Genomic DNA, 20,737 nt, shown 5'->3' with positions numbered 1-20,737 from the left:
TTCAATATTTTAAAACAAATGCAAAACAAAATGTATGTCTCCTGAAAGCATTAACTAGTAATCTTACACTTGCATAATTAAAATAAATAAGATTGCCAAGCGATTCATTTAGAATAAGATCCAATTACTTTTGTTTTTTTGAAAATACGATCTCCCAAGTTAAGATTAAGAAATGGTAACTGTGCATGTGCACAAAAACATATCTTCCACAAATTGTCAAAGATTTTTACCAAAATAATCAACATCTATTCTACATTAGACCAAACTATAAATTTCCACTGCAAAATGTAACTTCACTGATTTGAGAATGTGAAAATCAATTTATTTCATGGCAAAGTAACATGTAATACCTGTTTTGTAAACGTCAAAATAGAAGAAATTAAAATGATCAGAAAACAGTTGGCACTAAGGATTGCTCTGCTGTAAACCAATAAAATGCAAGGACTTAAGAACCAAACCAACATTTCAACTTAATAAACCCATTGCTGAGTCTTTATGTTCATTGCAGCACTCAGGTAACTTTTCAATTAAAAAGGTAAACTGTAAAGCTTATCCTTTTAAAGGTTATCTGCAAATAAACCACCATATTCTGCTACTGACCATGACAGACATCTTCAATGAAATTAATGGGGAGTGTGGTGGTTTAAAACAAAGAACCTTCTGTGAAGGAAGTGGAGCTGCAATAATTTATGAAGAATGTATGTTGACCTGGTTATTGGAATGTTTAGTGTATGGATATATTGGCAAAAAGAAAAGGAGTACTTGTGGCACCTTAGAGACTAACCAATTTATTTGAGCATGAGCTTTCGTGAGCTACAGCTCACTACATCAGATGCATATTGTGGAAACTGCAGCAGACTTTATATACACACACAGAATACAATACCTCCTCCCACCCCACTGTCCTGCTGGTAATAGCTTATCTAAAGTGATCATCAGGTGGGCCATTTCCAGCACAAATCCAGGTTTTCTCACCCTCCACCCCCCCACACAAATTCACTCTCCTGCTGGTGATAGCCCATCCAAAGTGACAACTCTTTACACAATGTGCATGGCAATCAAGTTGGGCTATTTCCTGCACAAATCCAGGTTGTCTCACATCCTCCCCACCCCCATACACACACACAAACTCACTCTCCTGCTGGTAATAGTTCATCCAAACTGACCACTCTTCAAGTTTTAATCCAAGTTAAACCAGAACATCTGGGGGGTGGGGGGAGGAAAAAACAAGAGGAAACAGGCTACCTTGCATAATGACTTAGCCACTCCCAGTCTCTATTTAAGACTAAATTAATAGTATCCAATTTGCAAATGAATTCCAATTCAGCAGTTTCTCGCTGGAGTCTGGACTTGAAGTTTTTTTTGTTTTAAGATAGCGACCTTCATGTCTGTGATTGCGTGACCAGAGAGATTGAAGTGTTCTCCGACTGCTTTATGAATGTTATAATTCTTGACATCTGATTTGTGTCCATTTATTCTTTTACGTAGAGACTGTCCAGTTTGACCAATGTAAATGGCAGAGGGGCATTGCTGGCACATGATGGCATATATCACATTGGTGGATGTGCAGGTGAACGAGCCTCTGATAGTGTGGCTGATGGTATTAGGCCCTGTGATGGTGTCTCCTGAATAGATACGTGGGCACAGTTGGCAACGGGCTTTGTTGCAAGGATAAGTTCCTGGGTTAGTGGTTCTGTTGTGTGGTATGTGGTTGTTGGTGAGTATTTGCTTCAGGTTGCGGGGCTGTCTGTAGGCAAGGACTGGCCTGTCTCCCAAGATTTGAGAGAGTGTTGGGTCATCTTTTAGGATAGGTTGTAGATCCTTAATAATGCGTTGGAGGGGTTTTAGTTGGGGGCTGAAGGTGACGGCTAGTGGCGTTCTGTTATTTTCTTTGTTAGGCCTGTCCTGTAGTAGGTAACTTCTGGGAACTCTTCTGGCTCTATCAATCTGTTTCTTTACTTCCGCAGGTGGGTACTGTAGTTGTAAGAAAGCTTGACAGAGATCTTGTAGGTGTTTGTCTCTGTCTGAGGGGTTGGAGCAAATGCGGTTGTATCGCAGAGCTTGGTTGTAGACGATGGATCAGGTGATCAGACAATTGGTGCAGGTGAACACCAGACCAAAACCCTTGGATCTTAAGAACAATGAAAAATCAATCAGGTTCTTAAAAGAAGAATTTTATTTAAAGAAAAGGTAAAAGAATCACCCCTGTAAAATCAGGATGGTAAATACTTTACAGGTAATCAGATTCAAAACATAGAGAATCCTTCTAGGCAAAACCTTAAGTTACAAAAAGACACAAAAACAGGAATACACATTCCCTCCAGCACAGCGAATTTTACAAGCTATTAAACAGAAGAAAATCTAACGCATTTTCTAGCTAGATTACTTACTAACTTTAGAGGAGTTGGAAGGCTTGCATCCTTGATCGGTTCCTGGCAAAAGTATCACACAGACAGGCAGAACCCTTTGTCCATCCCCCCCAGATTTGAAAGAATCTTGTCCCCTCATTGGCCATTTTGGGTCAGGTGCCAGCGGGGTTACCTTAGTTTCTTAACCCTTTACATGTGAAAGGATTTTGCCTCTGGCCAGGAGGGATTTTATAGCACTGTATACAGAAAGGTGGTTACCCTTCCCTTTATATTTATGTAATGAAAATAAGCAGCAAGGAAGAAAAGTTCAATGTAAGCCACCTCTCAGCAAACACTTGAGGGTTTACGCCTGGGGGAATTCTGTGCATGCACAGAATTTACGTTCCCCAACAGATTTTTTTGCTTCCCCACAGAAAACTGACTTTCTGATGGGAAAGCAATGGGAAGGCACAAGAACAGTCACGCAACCCTCCTCAGCAGTATATTTTGGATACCCAGGGCAGCCAGCAGAGAGGTAAATCACTGTGAGGCAGGGGACGGAACTGGGGAAAACCCAGCCGGTGGCTTCTACCCTGGACCAGGCTCAGCTGCTAGTCTCAGCTGGGCTGAGGAGGACAGGACTTCCTCTTCCCCTATACAGCATCTGATTTCTCCAGCTGCAGAAAGCTCTGCAAACTGCCCCCTCTCTCCCACTTCCTGCACCCATCGCTCCTCAGCTGCAGGGTGAGGGATCCCTGTATAGGGAACTGCTCCCTCATCTGCCCAACCCCCATGCATCCAGACCCCCTCATACAAAGACCCTCCTGCCGAGCCTCACCCTCCCACACTCAGAACCTCCCAGCTGAGCCCCACTCCCCATACACCTGGGCCCCCCAACTAAGCCCCCCACTCCCAGACTCCCTTCTGAGCGCTATACCCCCATGCACAGACCCCCCCGCCCCGAGCCCAAACCACCTTCACCTGGACCCCCCTGCAGAATCTCATTACCGTTGTACTCAGAACTCCCCAACAAGCCCCTGTGCATCTGGATTCTCCACTGAGCCGCCTGTACCCACATTACCCCACACAGAACCCTCTCCACCCACCCCTGGATTCCCTTCACAGTAAGCCCCTCCACACGTGGATCCTGCCTCACTGAGTCTGCCTTCCCACACCTGGTGCACCTGGCACAGAGGAGAAGGGCCCTGGTGTGTTTCTGGGGCAGGCTGTGTCAGGGTTAGGTGCAGCCTCACTGCTGAGTCCGTACCCGGGGGGAGCTGCACAATGATCTCCCATCTCTGTGCAGCCAGTGGCCTGTGCTCCTTAATGCCATGCCAGAGCCTCCAAATTTATTTGACAAATAACATTTGCAGAATTTTAAAATATTGTGCACATAATTTTTATTTTTTTGGTGCAGAATGCCCTCAGGAATAAGGGTTGTTACAGGGTAATGGCTCTGAGGAATCTGTCTTGACTTCCTGCAGAGCCTACTGAACTGTTTTTTTGATGACAAAGGCAAAAGTATGGGAACTGACAAGAACAAAAGAACTCTGGCTGGATAAAAAGAGACTCTTTCCAAAGCGAAAGTAGCTGGGGATCTGTCAGGGGAAAGCAGAAATCCCAGACCAGCTGGGGTGTCAGAAGAAATTCAGCCTGTCAAGGCAAACATGAGGGAATAGTAAGTCATTAGATATGCATGCAGACTTTGTTGGTTTATAATCCTTTTTCTCTAAATTCTTTGCTCTGACTGTTAAAACAAACAATGATTTGGCTGTCTGGTCACCATATTCATCTCTGTCTCAGACTCCCAAAGGGAAGAACTCCAGGTGTTGATCTCTGTTAGACCTACTGGGTAAGCACAGTTGATACGCAAGGTATTACAGTCTAGGACCTGGTCTAAGAGTGGGAGAACTGTGGAATTCCAACCCAGGAGAAGTAACGTTGGATCATATTAAAGAAGTTCTGTATTAAAATCACAAATGAGTTTGATTCCCCATGGTTTAAATTCCAGGGTATTACTAATTAAGAGGTCTCTTGGTTTTTGGTACTGTTTCTCTCCCTCTATGTGTAAAACTTGCAAGCTGCTAATTGTGTTAGTACATTCTAAGACAGAGTCTGTTCTCAAAGCAATTCTTTGTAACAACAACTACTCACACAGAGAGAGACTCAAAGCAATACTCTGTAACAACAGAAACAGCACCCAGAGACTCCCTGCCCTTTTGTTGTATTCATCTCGCTTTGTTAACAATTGTGATTAAAATAGAGATAGAGGATGTATGTGGATGGATGCTTGGTGTGGATAATAACTGAATGATCAGGGAGGTGCCAGCCTAAGAATCCAGTGTCCATCAGTTGAAGGCAGCGTCAAGTGGAAACAACCAGAGGACCCCCGGAGGGCAGACTGGAATCCACCCAACAGCCTCAAGAATGGGAGAACCAAAGAACAAGATAACATCTGGCAGCACAGAGCCGTCAGGAATGTGACATCTGCTGATTGATTCAGCAACAGCATGATGAAGTAATTCCCATAGACTGACATAGGAAGAAATTCCTATAAAAATGGACTCTAGAAAGTGAGAACTTTGGGGTCTGATTCTGCAAACCGACTTCCAGGAGCATCAGACGTGCATCTGACGAGGCCCTGCTCCCGCCTCATGTCCAGGCCACCTGGCCAGTGGCTTGGCATGAGCAACTCTAAGGCTGGTAACTATGATAACAACCTTGGAGAACCTGTGTATGTGTGTGTGTGAGTGAATGAACGAATATGAGATTGAATGGAATGTTATAGCTATAACTAACTGCTTACTATGATTCTTTCTGTATTCACAATAAATGTGGTATTTTGCCTTTTCCCCTTTAATAAGAACCTGCTGGTTTTTATTTTATTGGTATAACAGTAAGGGCACAAAGCCTAATACATGAGGGGATGCACTCAGAGAATCCAGAAAGAAAGGAAAGACATGGCTACACCTGCCCCCCCCCCCGACACCTTCCAACTACTCACAAACAGTGGTAGTATAGGATCTACAGTAATCTGAAATTCAGAAAACTTCATCCACTTCAACAATGTGTGCTGAATGCTCCGTTAAGCAGCCTATTGCAGGAGGAATATTCTGCACGCTCTCTTTTACTCTTAAATACTAAAGGTCTATCCTTGTTGTGATGGAATAGCACCTGGTCAGCTATGACACTGCACCAAACACTATTCTAAAGAGCCACCAGACTCATCTGAACCCTTACAGACTCTGTGAAGCAGCTTTCTATTACTTAAAATGTATAGTTACTTATTTATTATATAGAATCTAACAAAAATACTTAAAAAAAAAAAAAAAACTTTAGAAAACCAGCCACTGGCACTTCCTAAAGCAACTTTCACTATCTATACATTTGTTTTTTATATGTTCACTTGACTGAATATTGAAGCCAAGGCATCATTACAAACAGATATTAATGGCAGCTGTTTATCTAAAATATCCTGACTTTCTACTTTAAAAGTCAGAATGTTGTTTGTCTTTTTTGAGACAGGAGGGAAAGCAGGATGAAAAGGAAGATGGAGGCTAAAGAGAGGCGAGAATCTAAGCTGTACTATATTAGGTTTCAGAAGATACAAAGGATAGTTCAAGAACTCGCTTACTTCATAGGTGATACTTTGTATGCCTGAGGCTCACAAAACTAAGAACATTTACAAGACATACTGTAACGGCACTTTTAGGAGCACTTACAGTTCACAAAAATGCTCTCTGCAAGGCAGTGGCCTATGTTGGGGTAGTGTCAGATCTGCCACAAACCAAAGGGAAAGCAGGAACATCTTGATTAAGTAGGCAGACAGCAAAGACTGTCCTCTGCCACTCTTTGTCACAGGGAACAGTACACTTCACCTGGTGTGGAGGGGGCAGAAAGAGTGTTTACCCATGTAAGAGCATGTCATTGTCTGGCCCTAAATTAGAAAGTTTCAAAAACTGTATCAGATTTTTACATTATAAATAGGAGAAAAACATTCATACTTGTGTAGAAGCATTAGGTCTTATATACTTTTTAGGCTGAAGCCACTGGAGGGCAACATGCTCACACAAACAGGTGATGGGACAAAAGCTTTTCTAATAACAGTAGTTAACTTTTAGAGGACAGCATGATCATATACTCCAACCAGGTGTGCATTATATCCAGCACACAGTTGAGGCACGTACATACTCGGTAAGGACAGCCACATACAATTAGCAAATTATGTAGCTAGATCAGAGCTGTTCAGCTGTGTATTGCACCGTGCAGTAATTCCACAAACCATTCCAAGCTCTCTGTGAAAAGTTCATGCATCTGAACAGTGATCCAGTTTTTAGAAGTAATAATCACTGGTTGCAACTAAGCCAGGGGAAAGCCAGTCAGCCTTAATATTATGGTCTTCCGATTGTGACTATTTAGAACAGAGGTGGGCAAACTTTTTGGCCCAAGGGCCACATCGGGATTGCGAAACGGTATGGAGGGCCAGGTAGGGAAGGCTGTGCCTCCCTAAACAGCCTGCCCCCTATCCACCCTGACTGCCCCCCTCAGAAACCCTGACCCATCCAACCTTTTCATATATACAGAACCACAAAAGGGTTATATATTGTGGATAATCAGATGGTTACTTTAATATTTAAAAAATTGTGTCTGAAAGGTTTATCACAAAAGGTCACTAATTTCATACATAAATCTTGAGACCTTGATCCCATAACTCCTTATGCACTAAGCAACGGGAGTATAAGGTGACTGTGCTTTGGAGAAGTGTACATAGAGGATGTGTGTGGACACAATTAAGGTTAAGCAACTTGGGTTTTGATTCAGCTCCCACGGAAGTGAGCAGAAAGATTCCCATTAACTTAAATGGGAGCCGGATGGGGCGTTATGTGTAATTCTCCACATTTAGTGAAAGTAAGCCTCAAGCCCACTGTGGGCTTGTTCCCTTACTCTTAACAGCTCAGGGTAAAAAAAGGCACAGAATGAGTGTGCCTGAGGATGTAAATAAAGCTGCATGCTCCCCTCCGGTATTAGACAGCAGTAATTTGGTGGTTATGCAGATCAGGATCTGATGCTTCCTTTGTCCTGCTACTCATTTTTTACCTTGTGCCTACATATACAACACTCTGCAACTGTATGATGCAGGATCAAAACCTCTGTGTGCGCACATAACATATATACTCATACAAAAACACTAGTAATAGTTTCTAAAAATAAAAATAGAATGTTGGTGCTATTATGTAGCTTTAGTGAAGAGGCACTTTGGATTTTAAGTCATTTAATGTTCCATTATGTTTCTCCTCTCCCTCATTAGAAAAAATCTGGGGAAATCCAGAGAGTATCCCTGCAGAAGACATAAAAACAACCATTTATCAGAAGAAAAACAATAATGAAAAGATTTTCTTACCTCTTTGGTAGGTGGTTACAATTCCTGACAGCAGCAGGAAATGTGATGCTTCCCCCCTTAAGCATAAAACTTGAAGGGAGGTCTCACAGGTTAGAATTATAGGAGAGCAAGTTCTAGAAGTGACAAGAGGAAATAATGCATCTTATTAAGATACTAGTAGCTGAAAGCCCATGCTGCATGAGGGGCTGCATGTGTTTGGAGTTACTGTGTATGCTGGTTGTGTTGTTGTGTGGGTGCTTGTGTTGATTTGGTCTAGGGGCATGTGATAGAGTATACAAACCCCACACTAGTAAGGAAAGGATTGAGCAGCTGCACTGGGCCCAGACAACCCCCATTCCCTGTTCCCCCAACACCACACCACACACGCAAAGCATGCACGGCTTGGAGGAGGAACTCAGAAGAATGGGCCAGAAGACAATAGAGCTAAACTGTCATACACTCAGAGCTCCTGGGAAGGAATACTGCATGCCAGGCTATAGTGACTTTACCACACCCAGAGAAAACCCTGTGATGCTCTGAAGGTCTGAGACTTTACTTTTGATTTCAGTCTTCTTTTATATGGGAAACTTAAAAAGAATTAAAGGTCACATCCAAGTTTGTCATGCACTCTACAGATTCCAGTTATTTAATGTCTTTACTTAATTTGTTGTGGGGAGAAAGGGGACTGGTAGGAAGTGATCCAGGGAAAAACCACTTTTGGGAGCAGCACTTACTGCCTACCACTGGACCCCAAATCAGAATCTGAGGGAACCAAGGGGAGAGACTATCAATACCAGAAAAGGAAGAGATTGCTATGTCCATCTTGGCCACAAAGAGACATCCATGGTGAGTGAGGGAGAGATCCGTGCTGGAGGCAAATGAGGTGAGTGTGCCGCATTAAGGGGCTGTATATGTTTGGAGTTACTGCATGTGCTGCTTGTGTTGATTAGTGTCTGGGGGTGGGTTGTACTAGGAGATGTGTTGATTTGTGTGGGTAGCAGTTGGGTGCATGAGTGTGACAGCTGGGCCAAATAATCCACTATCTGAACAGTCTCCCTTATTTAACCGTTTCATAGAAATTAGCTGTAGAATAAGGCTGGTGATTGGTTGAGTTACCTCTGATATCACAATGATCTCCTGGCACGGCATAGATACATGCCTTCCTACAGTAGTTCTCAAACAGGGGTCCACATACCCCTGGGGGTCCACAGAGGTCTTCCGGGGGTATTCAACTCATCTAGTTATTTGCATAGTTTTACAACTCCATAAAAAGCACTGGTGAAGTCAGTACACCCTAAAATTTCATATGACTGGTTTATACTGCTTTATGTACCATACACTGAAATATAAGTACAATATTTATATTCCAATTGATTTATTTTATAATTATGTGGTAAAAATGAGAAAGTAAGCAATTTTTCTAGTCATAAGGTGCTGATACTTTTGTATTTTTAGATTTGATTTTGTAAGCAAGTAGTTTTTAAGTGAGGGGAAACTTGGGGGTATGCAAGGCAATTTAGACTCCTGAAACGGGTACAGTCTGGAACTACTCAGGGTAGACTGGAAAGGTTGAGAGCCACTGCTTTACTGTAGCTGCACTCCACATGGGTGTAACTCAAAGTCAAATTTTACCTTAAGAGACTGTGAAACTGTAGCCAGACAGCCAGCCCCCCGCCCCCGCCTCAGACCAGCATTGCTGGAAACACAGGAGGAAGCAGGAACAGGGCACTTAACATATATTCCAGCACAGCCTTTGAAGCTGTGAAAGCACAGGTGTGCTGCTACAATGTGCCTCTGGGAACAGATACGACGATTAAGCTCACAGCAGGCAGAGGCCCTGTGACAGACATGGCTCTTAGCCCCAACTAAATAGCGTGATGCACACACACCAACATCCTAGGTGGGAAAATATTTACCCTGATAAAAGAAATGTCCAGTAGTCGAAACTTATTGTTTCTCTCCTTTGCAAGTGTAAACTACTCTTGCAAAAGCTGGCGTCACCCCGACAGACCAGCCTCAATTTGGCATAAGAAAGGAGAAAGAGAATAAAGGAGTACAGAGGTATAAGTAGGGGACCTACAGCACCATGATTTTTGAGTGCTTTTCACTATCTATCTGCTGGTCAGATAAGTGACAGCCTCCCAAGGCTTCTGCAGCTAAGAGGGTCCCTACGCCTTGTCCCTTATTCGTCTTTCCGCGGAATTGAGTGACCGATCCTGGCTTGGCACCGCTGGAATCGAGAGATGCAAGGAGGGTAAGAAGCACCCACACCTGATCTCCTATCTTTAGTGTACACATATTTTGAAATAGAGCTCTATACTTTGTTTTCTTTCTTTGGGATTGTGGCTTCAGTTTTGTAACTTGTTTGTGTGTGTAACATCTCTACATTTAAATAAGTAGGCACTAGCAATTTTGTAACCACATGATTAGAATCTAGCTTAATAAATTTTTGGTAACCATTTATGCATAAGCCTGACTTGTTTTCTCTGGTTTACTGTAAAGCAGCCAACACAATTAAAGAACCTCAGCCGTTTTGGCTCTAAAGCCTGGCCATTAGGTGAGAGTACTAAGAGCCTAGCGTTGAGTTGTGCCGCCTCCACGGGGCAAACTCTTGGGGCACCTGTCAGTCAATCCTGGCTGCCCGCTGCGAAGGAGCTCTGAGCTCTAGCAGTTAAAGTCACGGGTGTGGAGAGGCTCTTAGTGCTGCCATTGGGGCACCTGTCAGTCAGTATTGACTGCCCGCTGCGAAGGAGCTCTGAGCTCTAGCAGTTAAAGTCACGGGTGGTTAGGACCTTGGGGCATCCGTCAGCCTAGCCCGGGCTGCCCGCCGCGAAGGGACAGTGCGTCCTAGCGGTTAAAGTCACGGATGGTATAAACGGGCATAGCTGGCACCTCACCAAACATCCTTGGCCGTCGGCTAACAGAAACCCAGTGACAATTGAACCTGGTGGTATTCCGAACAAAAGTTCTCAACCATGCTTGTAGCTGCTTCCATTGCTTCACACTGAGTCAACAAACATCCTAGGCTTACGGGTAAAGGGTGACATTCCTGGAATCTTACACCATGTTTACACTTCAAAGTTATGTCGACCTAACTTATATCAGCATACAGCCTTCACAATTATTAAATCGCTCGTGTGTGTGTGTGCACACTTGGCTCCTTGTGTCAGTGGTGTGTGTCCTCACCAGGAGTACTTGCATTGTCAGCATGGGGCATTGTGCGACAGATAGTAACTGTCAACATAAGCAACACAGTGTCTACACTGATATTGTGTCAACCTAATTAAATTAACCGTGACTCTATACCGCTCTGGGAGGTGGTGTTACTAAATAGGTATATGTCACCGGGAGCCAAATTTAAGTGAAGACACTTGCACAACTAGGTCAATGCAAGGCAAGTTACGTCAATCTAAGCGTATAGTTTAGACCAGGCCTTACTCCACAGACTCACGATTACTATAGGAAAAAATGCATAGAAAAGATGGCTGAAAAGACAGCTGCTAGTATGAGAGATATGCAAAACACAGAGGATCAAATTCTCTTCTCAGATATGTGGATACAACTACCATAGAGCCAAATTCAGATATTATATAAGCAGGTACAACTTTACTGATAATTTGGCCTATTGACTTAAGTGAGGTCTGCTCTTTTGTACAGGGATGTAGAATTTTGCCTGTGCCTTCATTTTCAGAACTCCATGCTCCAGATTTGAATAGTCTGGTAAAGGTCTTTGAAATATTAAAGCATTAACTGCCTGACCTGAAGCCCTGATATGCACATTTTTTCTTGAAGTCCAGAGATTTTCCTGCATAAGGATTGCATGATCAAACCCTAAAGTGTGAGACAGTATACATTGCAAATTCTATTCTTCAAGTGGAAAACATTAACATCTAAATCTACATAGGTTGTTGCTTAAGAAATGGGTTAAAATAGTGACAGAGTACCAAGATATATACTCCCCCATAATTCTATGCTTGAGCGTTTGCTATAAGAAAACTCCAAAATGCTCACCAGTCAATTAAGATATGCAAATTCTGATTAAACAGGCTCTACAACAAAGGAACTTTCATAACTGTGTGAAAAAACTTGCATAGCATAGCCTCAAGTTATGAATGTAAAAAATTACCAGTGTTTGATTTATTAAATTACTTATTAAATATATAACTAAGCGTAGGGCCAAAATTTACTGGTACTGGATTGTTTCTGCTATTGGCATCTCTACACATATCCCTTATAGTGCTAAAGAGAAATAGAGTTTGGTGCCCTCTATACCACATACTTTTTATAGTCGGAATAGAAGCACTAGCAGTGACCAATAAACATTTCTGGCTTATTTCAGGAATTTCCAACAAGGATAAAAATAAATTCCAGGAAAAAATAGTATATGATCACATAATTCAAAACTATAATAATGCATACACAAAAAGGGACCAAATTAAGGTTGAACATGGAACTATAATTCTGGTATTTGACTTCTGAGTGCTTGACTTTGCAATCCTAATAATGTTCTTTTTACTACTTTTTTGTTTGTAGTTTCCTAGGTTTTAAAACAAACAAACCCTAAAACCAAATTCCATCATGTTGCATCAAAGGGATACCCACACAAGTCATCAGCAAGGTTAGCTCCACGGCACAGATCTCTGCCACCTGAGTGGACAGAATAGCTGACAGCAATAACAGATACCCATAAAGCATGACAATGTCTACACTGCAACGAGACACCCATGGCTGGCCAGTGCCAGTTAACTCAGGCTTGTGCCAGCTGACTCACCAGCTTTCATTACTATGTAGACTTCCCGGCTCCAGCTGGAGCCTGATCTCTAGGACCCTCTCACTTTGCAGGCTCCTAGAGCTCTACTAGGGCCTGACTCTCCTGCTTGTCTCCGCCTACCTAGCCCGCAGGCCCCGCCCACCGCACCCGGCTCCCACTCCCCGGCACAGGCTGGGGCGGCAGCTACTGCGCCCGCTCCCCTAAACAGAAGGGGGCTGGCGATTCCACCTACCGCGCGCCGCTGCCCGTCGCTGGATGACAGCGTTCGCCTACTTGCCCGGCCCTACCCCACGTGGGAGAAAGAGGCGGACCCGCATGGTTATGCAGAAATTACACCAATAAGAAACCGCTTCCCACTTACCTCGGATTCCGATTGGTGGATTGATTTCTGTCACGTGAGCGGCCCAGTTCCTCGCGGCGTCGGTCGCTAAGGCAGTTGGAAGGAGCGCTAGTTTTTAGCGGGGCTGGCGGTACGCGTTGGACAGGTAGGAGCTGGCTGCTGTACCGGAAAGGGGGTGGGTCACAGGGCGAGTCGCTGCGCGGGCTCGCTGAGCCTCGTTCTGGCCCCAGGGTCGTCGTCTCCCGCCGCCGAACTGCCGCGGGGTTTGTACACCTGTGTGCGGCGGTGCCCCCCCCTCCCCCGCGCGCGCGCGCCCCCGCCCCGGAGCCGATTGCTGCGACTCGCTGGCGGCCCGGGGGCGGCCCGGGGTTCGCTCGGGGCAGGGCGTGCGGAGCCGTCGGCGGGCGTCCCCCTCCTTCTAGTGCCTGGTGGGTTTTGCCGGGCGGGGGGGCGGAGCTCGAGCGAGCCCGCACCGCCCCTGTTAGCAGGACGGGGCACTTCCTGGGGGGTGGGGCGGAGTGTGCCGCCTCTGGGAGACTCCTGGGCAGAGCGCGAGCTGCTGGTTAGGGGCTGGAGCCTGGGGTCTTAGCACACTTGTTCCCGGGCTTTAACAACCTGTGACCCCTTTCACTAAAGTGTCTCGTGAACCCCGTCCTAAAAATGAATATTTCCAGGGATTTTCTCCTTTCCCTGAGTATAAATGATAAAAGCAGTGATCTTGGAAATATAGAATTTGTTTTTATGATATGCTTATTACACACTATTATTATTTATACACACTATTACATTATGAAAAGGGCAACACTCTTCCAAGATCTCACTTTTGTAGCTTGTACCACTTTGAATAAGCCTGTTATAAGACAAGGCTCTGATAATTCATCAAGGAGTACCAGACATGAAACAGCATGAAGCTATTTAAGAAGCCAGCTCAAAGAGTTCCTCCTACACAAGCATTCAGGTCTTGAGCAGTCTAGGCAAACGACACACGTTACAACAAAGCTTAAACTTGTTCTTCATAATAATTTAAAAAGCAATACTAGCTGTCTATTTAATTTTTAAAATGGCAAAAAATATCCACTTCCCTTTTCATTTCTTATAAGGAGTTTTGAAGTTTAAATCTCCTCAGTGTGATAGATACGTGTGCTTTGACCTGCTTAGCTCTTGGAAGTCCAGGGGCTCCAAGCTGCTGGCCCTGTGCTGCCAGGGGTCCCAAGGGACAGCTCTGTCTGCCATTAGGGATTTTTTTCCTGAGACACCCCCCGTAACATTTCGTGAACCCCAGTTTGGGAACCACTGGTCTATCAGCTACACTAAGGGGGATAGTTGATTGGCTTGACTGACAAAACACTGCTCCCTGTGCTCTTCCCCCCTGCAGTTTGGAGGCTGTAATACTTTGCCAGACCTGGACAAAATGAAACTAACGTGCAGAAATAGGCTGTTATTTAAAGTTAAAATGCTTGATTATTGTTTTTGTCTCTTTCAGGCTCTGCAGCATAGCTGGAAAAAACAGCAGTTTACTGAATCTCTTTGTTACCAACATCGGACTGCACATGCAGATTAAAGTATGGCAACAGAGATCAATTTTCTAAGAGATCAAAGTAAGCTCCACCTAGACTTAAAATAGATTTTTGTGCACTTAAAGTCTTGCAATTACATTTCTCCATAACCTGTAACTGTATTTCATTCGCTGAGTGTTTGAAAGATAGATGCTGAACAGGAAACCTGACCCTCCTAGTCCCAGAGTAAACAAACAGAACACCCCTCTCCCCCTGTTCTGTTGTACAGTAATTTTAGGAGTTACTTTCTATAAAACTCTCTCCTAACACTTAGTTAAGAAAATAACTTTGTGTCAACAACTCTGGTTTGTCTTTAATAACGATAGTAAACAAAAATTCAGTCTCAGGATCTTTGATGCTTTTGCAAAAAGAAAAGGAGTACTTGTGGCACCTTAGAGACTAACCAATTTATTTGAGCATGAGCTTTCGTGAGCTACAGCTCACTTCATCGGACGCTGTAGCTCATGAAAGCTCATGCTCAAATAAATTGGTTAGTCTCTAAGGTGCCACAAGTACTCCTTTTCTTTTTGCGAATACAGACTAGCACGGCTGTTACTCTGAAACCTTTGATGCTTTTAGCTTTCATTTCCCATCCCCACCTACCTACAATGTTGAGAGGTGGTTGGCATGTGCTCTGTAGGATTAGACATGTTGGAAGGGGACCTACTTGGACTTCTCCTGTGTCTAAGATGGTGCAGAAGAGCACTCCCAGTGTTGCCCATACTCTGTCAGTGTTCAGTAATGCCTTTCTCTAATTTTATCATATATGCAGGGAATTTTCTTAGTTATCTTTTGAGACTTATTTGTAGAGCGGAAGTACTGGGGATGAGATCTTGGTATTTCTGTTTTTATTCAACTAAATTGTATAAAACTTGATTCTTGTGTATCCATAGAAACCTCACATGAATCTTCTTTTGGGGACTATGAAATTAGAATATGTATGTTTTTTCCTCTTGCTTGGTGAAAATAGGCATCTTTTTTAGTTATTGTTCATGAAATAGGCTTCACTACAAACGGGCATCAGTATTATTCTTTTGTAAGGGATGCTCTGTGTTGATAGAATTGATAGATAAAACTACTAAGGTTCTGAGGAAGGTAAACTTAAAATATACAATAAGCACTTCCAGCTCTACAACATTTTTCTGGTATGTCCATAGGGCTACATTCTGTAAACAGGAAGTGACCTGCTGTACTGTATAGATCAGTGATCCCCAAACTTTTCAGGGTTGTGAGTGCCCCCCCAGCTGGTGGCGAGAGCAGGGCTGCATCTCAGGGGAGGGGGAGAGGAACAGGGGTGACTCTGGGGCTGGCAGCTGGGCCCATAGCCAGGTGCGGAGCCATCCCAGGACTGGGTGGTGCTCCATGTCCCCCGTAGGGTCTGGCCCAGGTACTCTGCACCCCCTTAGGGGGTGTCATAAATATAAAGGGAAGGGTAACCGCCTTTCTGTATACAGAACTATAAAATCCCTCCTGGCCAGAGGCAAAACCTTTTCACCTGTAAAGGGTTAAGAAGCTAAGATAACCTCGCTGGCACCTGACCAAAATGACCAATGAGGAGACAAGATACTTTCAAAGCTGGAGGGGTGGGGGTGGGAACAAAGAGTCTGTGTGTGTGTGTGTGTGATGCTTTTGCTGGGAACAGATCAGGAATGCAGTCTCAGAAACTCTGTTAATTTAGTAAGTAATCTAGCTAGAAAGGTGTTGGATTTCCTTTTGTTTAACGGCTGATAAAATAATCTGTGCTGAATGGAATGTATATTCCTGTTTTTGTGTCTTTTTGTAACTTAAGGTTTTGCCGAGAGTGATTCTTTATGTTTTGAATCTGATTACCCTGTAAGGTATTTACCATCCTGATTTTACAGAGGTGATTCTTTTACCTTTTCTTTAATTAAAATTCTTCTTTTAAGAACCTTATTGTTTTTTCATTGTTCTTAAGAGTTTGAGTCTGTCTTCACCTGTACAAATTCGTGAGGATTTTTATCAAGCCTTCCTCAGGAAAGGGGGTGTAGGGTTGGAAATGAGACCTTGCATCAGGGTTGCCTGCTAACATTTTAACAAACTGTAACAGAACAAGTGGAGTAATATATAACAGAATTGCACTGATTGCACAACTTCATTTATTTATTTTTTTTTAAATAAAGAAATATATTGAACAGCTGGTTGGGATGACCTCAGGTGAAAATTCACCTTTTGAGTTATAAAAAGGCACCTCTGTAGTGGAGAAGAAGAGCTTCTGTAACAGACCCTCTTTCCACTATTGGGGGTGGGAGAGGGGGAGGAGGTTGTGTGTTTAAATAGTAACTTGTATGATTTCTGCACCTAGCCCAATGCTTTTTTTATTTAAAAAAAAAGGGGGGGGGGCAAATCAAAGTGCCTGGTATTTATTATGTTGGTTTTTTGCACTTGCATACTTCCATTATTTTCCCCACCCAAATTGAGTTCACACTGTCTAGCCCAGCACAAACTGAGTGAGGTGACTTGCTTAATCTGTCTGGGGATTTTAGTCTTGCTTCTGACTTCCCAAAAGACTTATTGTTAAGAAGTACCAGGACAGGACATAGTGACAAAGATAGAGTTTACCTATATTCTCACCTATACGTGAGCGTAGGTTACAATTGTGAGATATTGGTTAGAGGTTTACTGTAGATCTGATATGATTCAATGTGTTTTGATTCATGGCTGAGAAGTCAAGGTTTTCAAATAGTGAATGTTTATTATATTCATAAGGTGGATGCACTAGGAATGTACAATGTTAGATATTATTAAAAGGACCTCATCTATACCTATAGTGGGGCTCTGTTTAATAGCATTGATTTGTAGTAGGTGAGACTCACCACAACATGCACTCATCTGGTGATCAGGAGTTGCCCTGATCCTGCAAATACTAACACGTGTACTTAACTCTCTGCCCTTCAGTAGTCCCATTTAATTTAAGCATGTAAATAAGGGTATGTCTACACTACAGAATAAGGTTGAATTTTTAGAAGTTGGTTTTTTAGAAATCAGTTTTATATATTCGAGTGTGTGTGTCCCCACAGAAAATGCTCTAAGTGCATTAACTCGGCGGAGTGCTTCCACAGTACCGAGGCTAGAGTCGACTTCCGGAGCGTTGCACTGTGGGTAGCTATTCCACAGTTCCCGCAGTCTCTGCTGCCCATTGGAATTCTGGGTTGAGATCCCAATGCCTGATGGTGCTAAAACATTGTCGCGGGTGGTTCTGGGTACATATCGTCAGGCCCCCCTTCCCTCCCTTCCTCCGTGAAAGCAAGGGCAGACAATCGTTTTGCGCCTTTTTTCCTGACTTACCTGTGCAGACGCCATACCATGGCAAGCATGGAGCCTGCTCAGGTAACAGTCACCGTATGTCTCCTGGGTGCTGGCAGACGTGGTACGGCATTGCTACACAGTAGCAGCAACCCATTGCCTTCTGGCGGCAGACGGTGCGATACGACTGGTAGCTGTCCTCGTCGTGTCCGAGGTGCTCTTGGCCACGTCGTCTGGGAGCGCCTGGGCAGACATGGGCGCAGGGACTAAATTTGGAGTGACTTGACCAGGTCATTCTCTTTAGTCCTGCAGTCAGTCCTATTGAACCGTCTTATGGTGAGCAGGCGGGCGATATGGATTGCTAGCAGTCGTACTGTACCATCTTCTGCTGGGCAGGCAAGAGATGAGGATGGCTAGCAGTCGTACTGTACCATCTTCTGCCGAGCAGCCATGAGATGTGGATGGCACGCAGTCCTTCTGCACCGTCTGCTGCCAGCCAAAGATGTAAAAGATAGATGGAGTAGATCAAAACAAGAAATAGACCAGATTTGTTTTGTACTCATTTGCTTCCCCCCCCTCCCCTGTCTAGGGGACTCATTCCTCTAGGTCACACTGTAGTCACTCTCAGAGAAGGTGCAGCGAGGTAAATCTAGCCATGTATCAATCAGAGGCCAGGCTAACCTCCTTGTTCCAATAAGAACAATAACTTAGGTGCACCATTTCTTATTGGAACCCTCCGTGAAGTCCTGCCTGAAATACTCCTTGATGTAAAGCCACCCCCTTTATTCCCAGACCAGAAAATAACTGTTGGGGATGTTGAAATGCCTATATGTATCCTTGGGGACCCAGCCTACCCCTTAATGCCATGGCTCATGAAGCCGTACACAGGCAGCCTGGACAGTAGTCAGGAGCTGTTCAACTACAGGCTGAGCAAGTGCAGAATGGTGGTAGAATGTGCATTTGGACGTTTAAAGGCGCGCTGGTGCAGTTTACTGACTCATTTAGACCTCAGCGAAACCAATATTCCCATTGTTATTACTGCTTGCTATGTGCTCCACAATATCTGTGAAAGTAAGGGGGAGACGTTTATGGCGGGGTGAGAGGTTGAGGCAAATCGCCTGGCTGCTGGTTACGCGCAGCCAGACACCAGGGCGGTTAGAAGAGCACAGGAGGGCGCGGTACGCATCAGAGAAGCTTTGAAAACCAGTTTCATGACTGGCCAGGCTACGGTGTGAAAGTTCTGTTTGTTTCTCCTTGATGAAACCCCCCGCCCCTTGGTTCACTCTACTTCCCTGTAAGCTAACCACCCTCCCTTCCTCCCTTTGATCACCGCTTGCAGAGGCAATAAAGTCATTGTTGCTTCACATTCATGCATTCTTTATTCATTCATCACACAAATAGGGGAATGACTACCAAGGTAGCCCAGGAGGGGTGGTGGAGGAGGGAAGGAAAATGCCACACAGCACTTTAAAAGTTTACAACTTTAAAATTTATTGAATGCCAGCCTTCTTTTTTTTGGGCAATCCTCTGTGGTGGAGTGGTTGTTTGGACGGTGGCCCCCCCACCGCGTTCTTGGGCGTCTGGGTGTGGAGGCTATGGAACTTGGGGAGGTTGGCGGTTGGTTTACAGGGGCTGTAGTGGCAGTGTGTGCTCCAGCTGCCTTTGCTGCAGCTCAGCCATACACTGGAGTATACTGGTTTGGTCCTCCAGCAGCCTCAGCATTGAATCCTGCCTCCTCTCATCACGCTGCCGCCACATTTGAGCTTCAGCCCTCTCTTCAGCCTGCCACCTCTCCTCCCGGTCATTTTGTGCTTTCCTGCACTCTGACATTATTTGCCTCCACGCATTCGTCTGTGCTCTGTCAGTGTGGGAGGACAGCATGAGCTCTGAGAACATTTCATCTCGAGTGCGTTTTTTTTTCTTTCTAATCTTCACTAGCCTCTGGGAAGGAGAAGATCCTGTGGTCATTGAAACATATGCAGCTGGTGGAGGGGAAAAAAAAGGGACAGCGGTATTTAAAAAGACACATTTTATAAAACAGTGGCTACACTCTTTCAGGGTAAACCTTGCTGTTAACATTACATACATAGCACATGTGCTTTCGTTACAAGGTCGCATTTTGCCTCCCCCCACCGCGTGACTACCCCCTCAACCTTTCCCCCTCCCTGTGGCTAACAGCGGGGAACATTTCTGTTTAGCCACAGGCAAACAGCCCAGCAGGAACGGGCTCCTCTGAGTGTCCCCTGAAGAAAAGCACTCTATTTCAACCAGGTGACCATGAATTATATCTCGCTCTCCTGAGGATAACACAGAGAGATAAAGAACGGATGTTGTTTGAACGCCAGCAAACATACACTGCAATGCTTTGTTGTACAATGATTCCCGAGTACGTGTTACTGGCCTGGAGTGGTAAAGCGTCCTACCATGAAGGACGCAATAAGGCTGCCCTCCCCAGAAACCTTTTGCAAAGGCTTTGGGAGTACATCCAGGAGAGCTGTGAATGCCAGGGCAAAGTAATCCTTTCACATGCTTGCTTTTAAACCATGTATAGTATTTTAAAAGGTACACTCACCGGAGGTCCCTTCTCCGCCTGCCGGGTCCAGGAAGCAGCCTTGGGTGGGTTCGGGGGGTGCTGGCTCCAGGTCCAGGGTGAGAAACAGTTCCTGGCTGTCGGGAAAACTGGTTTCTCCGCTTGCTTGCTGTGAGCTATCTACAACATCATCATCATCTTCTTCGTCCCCAAAACCTGCTTCCGTGTTGCCTCCATCTCCATTGAAGGAGTCAAACAACGTGGCTGGGGTAGTGGTGGCTGAACCCCCTAAAATGGCATGCAGCTCATCATAGAATTGGCATGTTTGGGGCTCTGACCCGGAGCGGCTGTTCGCCTCTCTGGTTTTCTGGTAGGCTTGCCTCAGCTCCTTCAGTTTCACGCGGCACTGCTTCGGGTCCCTGTTATGGCCTCTGTCCTTCATGCCGTGGGAGATTTTGACAAAGGTTTTGGCATTTCGAAAACTGGAACGGAGTTCTGATAGCACAGATTCCTCTCCCCGTACAGCGATCAGATCCCGTACCTCCTGT

At 44.6% G+C, this 20,737-nt stretch overlaps 2 protein-coding genes across 6 annotated transcripts in view; one reads left to right on the top strand and one right to left on the bottom strand.

Moving 5' to 3' along the window:
• Nucleotides 1–7,832, bottom strand: part of C4H4orf33 (chromosome 4 C4orf33 homolog) — a 30,350-nt gene extending 22,518 nt beyond the window's left edge. For both annotated transcript variants that reach the window (XM_078852479.1, XM_073341119.2), the window contains exons 1-2: nucleotides 7,750–7,832; nucleotides 1,246–2,131 (exon numbers count right to left, since the gene is read on the bottom strand). The gene's annotated coding sequence lies outside the window, so the exon portion shown is untranslated. The remainder of the gene's footprint in view (nucleotides 1–1,245; nucleotides 2,132–7,749) is intronic.
• A 5,049-nt stretch (nucleotides 7,833–12,881) lies between these two features.
• The window catches only part of SCLT1 (sodium channel and clathrin linker 1), a 137,167-nt gene continuing 129,311 nt past the window's right edge, over nucleotides 12,882–20,737 (top strand). For 2 of the 4 annotated variants that reach the window (XM_073341115.2, XM_073341117.2), the window contains exons 1-2: nucleotides 12,882–12,984; nucleotides 14,323–14,437. In XM_073341115.2, coding sequence (XP_073197216.1) covers nucleotides 14,404–14,437 — 34 coding nt within the window. In that variant the 5' untranslated portion in view covers nucleotides 12,882–12,984; nucleotides 14,323–14,403. Of the gene's footprint in view, nucleotides 12,985–14,322; nucleotides 14,438–20,737 lie in introns of those variants that run through there. The other 2 variants (XM_073341116.2, XM_073341118.2) reach the window with 2 other exon arrangements.

The sequence above is a fragment of the Lepidochelys kempii genome, chromosome 4 (assembly GCF_965140285.1).
Source record: "Lepidochelys kempii isolate rLepKem1 chromosome 4, rLepKem1.hap1, whole genome shotgun sequence".
NCBI classification, from domain to species: Eukaryota; Metazoa; Chordata; order Testudines; family Cheloniidae; genus Lepidochelys; species Lepidochelys kempii.
Note: the sequence above shows the minus strand (reverse complement) of the source record. Positions and strands in the feature narration are given on the sequence as shown.